This window comes from Orycteropus afer, unplaced genomic scaffold (genome assembly GCF_000298275.1).
Source record: "Orycteropus afer afer isolate SDZICR_OR568_19922 unplaced genomic scaffold, OryAfe1.0 scaffold00033, whole genome shotgun sequence".
NCBI lineage: Eukaryota > Metazoa > Chordata > Mammalia > Tubulidentata > Orycteropodidae > Orycteropus > Orycteropus afer.
Window position 1 is genome coordinate 15776769 of NW_006921620.1, and position 6748 is coordinate 15783516.

Sequence of the window (6748 nt, forward strand, 5' to 3'; positions counted from 1 at the left end):
TTCCTTATTCTAATAAAGTAACTGATAATCTGCTATATCACTAATGCAAGGGTTGCACATAGGAACTGTTAACTGTGGGTTCATCTCAGCCTGGGCTGTGGCCAAGGGTGACTATGAAGATATCTGACAAGTGATGTTTTGCAAGTGCTTGTCATGGAACCAGCTTTGCCCTAACAGTATTCATGGATGACAGTCATTTCTGAAGGCTCTAGGGGTTGACCTGAATAGTTTCTCAGGACCCCTCTGATTCTTATATTTTCTTATGGATGTTCCTTTATTTTAATAATACAACCCACTTAAAAAGATTTCTTGAGTAGATTTATCTTTTAATTTCGTATCATGTGAAAGCATTACTTTATTGTCTGGGTTTAAAAATCTTACGTTGTACTTGAAACTAGTGCAGTTTCTGGGCAGGCTTTGCTTTCAGTGTATTTGTAGGTGCATTTGCTGTGCTTTATATTTCTGGTTCTGTTTCCACCTCTTATAGCTGGTCTTGGAAGAACAGGGACATTGATCGCCTGTTATGTAATGAAGCACTACAGGTTTACACATGCTGAAATCATTGCTTGGATCAGAATATGCCGGCCAGGCTCCATTATAGGACCCCAGCAGCACTTCCTGGAAGAGTAAGTATGTTGTCTCTATTATCACATTATATCCCTTTTCCTGGTCATTTCTGCCTCTTACTCCTTAGATGTGCACTGTATCAAGCCTGTGGTTACAAAATGGCTGCAGTGTTAGAAATCTGTGCCTATAATGGAATATTGTTGATTTGACAGCTAATGCGTTCTAACTTTGTAGCTTTTATATCTCTTAGATCAGGTGAGAGTGTGAAGAAAATCACAAAGCCATCTCTGCCTACCTTTTTTCTGTCATTTTCTATGTCTGATCTGGCTACAGTGCAATTTTCTTTTGTCATCCCACTTGGCACTTTTCATTCTTTTCTTTTGTTTGCATGTCTAAAAGCAGAAGGAAAAAAAAAAACAACACAGGTCAGCCAGTGATTTCAGTAAGATTATTGCTCTCCTGACAACTAACTGAACTGCTGATAGAGTTGCAACTTTTGAACATAATTCAAGAAGCTACCAAGGACGAAAAGAGGGGAAAACTGGGTTTAATCCTGCCCCTGCCACTGACTTTATGACTTATTTAGAAGAATACTTATAAACCTATTCATTCATTTTTCACTTGCTCACTATATGCCAAATCATACCAGTACCAGGCACCCTACTAGACGTAGCCTACAGGTGGAAAGATTTAAGCTGTACAACCTTCTACAGTCTGCTTGGTTTTCCCTTAAAATTTTAGAAATTACCATCAGTTTACTTACAAATAAAATGAGGAATTGAAATCAGCACGAGCTAATTTAGATCCAGCTCTAAATTTTATGAATTAGGGCTATTTTGTATTGAAACAATTTCTTCTTCTTTTTTTTTTTTTGATACTGGAATGGCTCTATTTTGAATAGCATTCTTCTCTGTATAATTATTTCCTTTCTAATTTAAATCATCTTGGGTTAATAAGAAATAAAATGATCATGAATTACACAGAAAGATGCCTCTTAGTATCTGAAATGGTTAAGAGAATTTGAATTTACTGAGCAATTAGTTATTTTAGTTGCTAATCCCAAAGAGAATAATTGATAGGAAAACAAGTGCCATAAAACGTTCAGTTTTATACCTTAGCTTAGAAGAAGGAAACAGAAGTATAAGGGATAAGCAAGGAAACAAACAAAAACAAAACCCAGTAAAGGGATCACTAAGACCAGTGAGGCACAAATAAAATAAAAAATTTTATTTCAGAGGTTTATTCCTTATCAGACCCTCAGCCGGTGTTCTCCGTTTTGCGTTCTGAGTGCCTGTAGCAGGGAACTTTGTGCTGTATGTTTGCCAGGTACTGCTGTAGTGTTGCTTACTAAGATCAAATAGATGGCCTTAGGGTTCAAAAACAACAGTCTGATTTAAATCTGACTCTTTGAGCCACTTAGTGAATGTCTTAAATCGTTGTCTTGTAGAATGTTCGTTCATTCAATATCTATTTATTGAGACCTCACCTTGCATCTTGTACTCAGCTTCATGTTGCTCTCGCAGGGTAAGGAGGGAGGCATAGCTCTGAGAATATGTTGTTCAAAATTCACCTAGTTTTCTGGCATAGCGCCTAAGGCATTTGACTGCTAACCAGAAGGCTGGCGGTTCAAACCCACCAGCCACTCCTTGGAAGGAAGCTTGGGCAATCTACTTCCGTAGTGATACCACCCCAGAAACCCAAGAAGGGGTTGCTATGAGTTGGATCCAACTAGACGGCAGTGTGTTTGTTCGTTCATTCAGGTAACACAAACCTTCCCACTTCATACCTGTACACTCCTCCCTCCTACCTCCCCACTGTGCCTCTTTTCTCTGCAATATCTCAAAATAATGAGGGAAATTAGGCTTATAGAGTATTTTGGTTCTCTAGTGCTGCTCTACCAGAAAATACTACGAGTGGATGGTTTTAACAAACAGGTATGTATTTTCTTACAGTTTAGGAAGTCATAGTGGAGATGAGTGAAAGCCCCTTGACCTTGGGCTTCAGCCCTGCCTCTTGCTCCCAGCCCACTGAAGTTGGAGGCTTGTCTTAGGCAGCTGCTGGCTGCTGAGGCTGACATATCCAAAGTCAACAAATAAAATGGCACAGCCTCAAGATTATTAAGCAACATGGCAGTCCACTGAGCAGTCCCAAGATCAGCAGACAACATGGCAGACGACTGATGCCAAATGCAGGGTCCAGATGTATCAAGAAGCTCAAAGACCTTTCTCGAAGTGTCGTCTTACATACTGGAAGCAGATCACATTCCTAAAGCAGCTACTCAGCTGCTGCAGTAGATTCTACCATGGAGTTGATTACTAGTCTCATCATGGGGAATAACTACAATCAGCTGCCCAGCCACTCAAAACTAGGCCCAGCCAAATTGACACATAACCTTAACATGGAGCAAAGGCACTCTGGGTTAAAGGAAGAGTTTTATTTTAAAATTTTTATTTATAGATGCTTAAGCTATAAAACTTAGGACATTTCTTTAGGTTTGAGTCAATATTATAGTTTTCTAAGTATTTGTCTATGAAAACAGGTGCAGCAAAGACTTGTATAACTAAAGTATTAAGGTAAGTTATTACTAATACTGAGGTTGGAACCCTCCTGAAAGTGAGTTCTGTGACTTAGGTCCTGTACCATTTTATATTTTGCAATATTTCTTATATAGCTGGCTGGGAAAATGCCTGCACTGTTGGTGGGCTCTCAGTGGTCTACAGCATGTTTTGCTTTATTCCTCCAAGTGGTGGCAGAGGTAGTATTTTGCTTTACCTGACTGTATATACTTCTTTTGTTCTCTTCTTTCCCCCTCCTCACCTCATCCCCCCCCCCCATTTCAAACCTGTATCTTGACATACCTGATGGCAGAAGACATTATTTAGTGCATTGGTAGCAGTTATTCACTCAACAGATATTTATTAGGTACATACTGTGTGTCAGGCAATTTTTAGGTCTTGGGGATATTTCAGTGAACATGACAGACAGTCCTTACTCCCAGGGTGCTTATATTTCTAGTGGACAGAGCACAGTTAGTAAACTAGTATATAAGTTGACATACATGATGATTTCAGTTGGTTTAATTGTGCTATGAAGGTATGATAGAGGCTAGTGTGTGAGGATGATTGATGGGGAGGTAAGAAGTGCTGTGGATTGAGTGGTCAAGGAAGGCTTCCCTAAAGAACGTGGAGGAACCAATTCTGTCAGAAGCTGAATTGTGTCCCAAGTAGGGGGAAGGAAAGGCACACAAAGGTCCTGAGATGGTGACAAGCTTACCATTTTTGGATCTCAGAAAGGTTAGTATGGATGGGATATAATGAGCTGGGAATGGATGATTGGAAAAGTAGGCTCAGTGAATTTTCACAAAGTGAGTTCACCCATGTAACTTACCCCACCCCTGCCAGATCAAGAAAAAGAACGTTACCTGCAGCCAGAAAGACCCCCTCACAACCCTTTTCATTCACAACTCAGTTCTTCGCCAAAGCAACCTTTATTCTGACCTCTAAAACCATATATGAGTATTGCCTGTTTTTTGAGTTTTATATAAATGAACTCATACAGTATATATGTCTAGCTGCTTTCACTCAACATTATCCTTATTGTTATATATAGCAATGGTTTGTTCATTTTCATTGCTGTATAACATTCCATTGCTCGAGTGTATAACATTTCAGTTCTGTTAATGGATATTTCAGTTGTTTTCAGTTTTTGACTATTTTTTATCTTTTGATACACTTTGGAGTGGAATAATTTGTTTGTCTACATTCATGTTTAGCAGATATTACTAAACCGTTTTCCAGAATAGGTATAACAGTTTACATTCCTACTTGCAGTGGTTAGAAGTTCCAGTTTCTTCACATGCTTGCAAACACTTGGTATTGTCAGTCTTTTAAATTCAAACCATTATATTTTGTTTGTATTTTAATTTGCATTTCCCTCATGACTAATAAGGTTGAATATCTCTTCATATATTTGTTGGCCATTTATTTTTTTCCTTTGTTAATCTTGCTGGAGGTTTGTCTATTTTATTAATATTTTTAAAGAACCAGCTGTTTGTTTCATTTATTTATTTATTTGTTTGTTTGTTTTTAATTACATTGGTATCTGCTGTTACATTCATTGTTTCCTTTTACTTGCTCTATCATTATTTTGCTCATCTATTTCTAGGTTTTTGAGAAGGGGTCTTAAATTACTGACTTGAGACTTTTCTTTTTTTCTGAGGTATACATTTAGTACTACAGCTTTCTATCTCTGCACAGCTTTGGCTGTGTCCCACAAATTTTGGTATGTTTTATTTTCATTCATTCCAATGTGTTTTTCCCCCCTCTTTGGCCTATGGATTATTTGAATGGTGTTGGAGTGTTTAGAGATTTTTTTTTGTTGTTATTTTTCCATTATTCTTAGTTTTATTCCATTGTGATCAGAGGAGAAACTTTTTATAATTTCTGTTCTTTTAAATTTTTTGAAGTTTGTGTTATGGTCCAGGAAATCATTTATTTTAGTCACTTGAATATGCATTCTACTGTCTTTGAGTGCGTTATTACATGAATATTGATTTAATTTGGTTGGTTGTTGGTGGTGGTGTGTTCTATAGCCTTGCTCTTTTTTTTTGGTCTAGATGTGCTATCCATTGTTGAGAGGGGAATTTTGAAATGAATTTTTATTTTTTTCTTGTGAATCTATCAATTTTCATTTCCTGTATTTTGCAGCTGTTATTTAGAACATTCACATTTACAATGGCAAGGTCTGTCTTCTTGGTAGATGAACCATTTAATCGTTATATTACATCTCTCTATATTTTTGGTAATTTTTGATGCTCTGAAATCTACTTTCTGTAATGTTAATATAACTACTGCGTCTGTCCTTTCAGTAATATTTGCATGATATCTTTTTCTATTCTTTTACTTTCAACTTGTCTATATTGTTATCTTTGAAGTGAACTTCTTTGTAAACAGTGTATAGTTGGCACTTGTTTTTTAATCCAGTGTACCAGTCTGTGTCTTTGTTTGGTGTATTTAGACAATTTACATTTAATGAAATTATTTACATGTTTAGCCATGCTTAGCCCTATGCTTTCTGTTTCCTTCTCTCCTGTATGTTACTTGAACATAACATCCTTTAGTGATTCTTTTACAATAGGTCTGCTGGTGACAAATTCTCTTAGTTTTCTTTCATCTGAGAATATCTTTAAGTTCTCCTTCATTTTTGAAGGGTATTTTCTTTGGATTCCGGCCTTCATAGTTGACAGTGCTTTTCTTTCAGCACTTGGAAAACTTCCTTTGTCCTCTATGTTCTCTGATGAGAATCTACTGCCATTAGAATTGTTTTCTCTAATTAGGTAAGGTATCATTAAGGCTGGCGGTTCAAACCCACCAGCCACTCCTCAGAAGGAAGGTTGGGCAATCTACTTCCGTAGTGATACCACCTTGGAAACCCAAGGAGGGGTCGCTATGAGTTGGATCTGACTCAGTGGTAGTGAGTTAGGTTTGTTTTTAGTTTTAGTTTTCAATAGTTTGACTGTATGTGTCTGGATATAAATTTCTTTGGCTTTGTCCTTTTTTGAGGTTTGCTCTGCTTCTTGATTCTTAAGGTTTATGTCTTGCTGGATTTGTGACATTTTCAACCATTATTTCTTAAATACTTTTTCAGCCCTATCTTCATTCTCTTATCGTTCTGGAGCTTTGATGATATGAATTTTGTTAAAATCTCATGTTTCCTCAAAGCTCACTTCATTTTTATTGTTTTTAGTCTATTTCTCTTTATTATTCAGATTGTATAATGCTATTGTTCTGTCTCCCAGTTCACTGACTCTTTCCTCTGTCCTTTCCATCCTAAACTTTCCGTTTGCTTCTCTGTTAAATCTATTTCTCTGCTGAGACTTTCCATTTTGCCCTTTTTTTCATTTATCTCCATAATTGTTTCTTGAAGCATTTTTATCATGGGTCCTTTAAAAATCTTTGTCAGCCAGTTCTGAGACCTCTCTCTGTCTTCTTGATGTTGACATCTACTAATTGTCTTTTTTTTTTTTAAGCAAAATTTGAGATCTTCTTGGTTCTTGATATGAGAGTGATTTTTTTTTTTAAATTTATTGTGATTTGGGTGAAGATTTACAGAGCAAATTCACTTTCCATACAGCAGTTCACATATACTTTGTCTCATGTTATTGACCACAGTTTACCACAAT

General features: G+C 36.8%; 1 protein-coding gene across 1 annotated transcript in view; it reads left to right on the top strand.

Annotated features, from left to right (window-relative positions):
* CDC14A (cell division cycle 14A) overlaps positions 1-6748 on the top strand; it is a 195085-nt gene that overhangs the window by 147611 nt on the left and 40726 nt on the right. The window contains exon 10 of the mRNA XM_007936102.2: positions 488-626. Within this exon, the coding sequence (XP_007934293.1) occupies positions 488-626 (139 nt within the window). The remainder of the gene's footprint in view (positions 1-487; positions 627-6748) is intronic.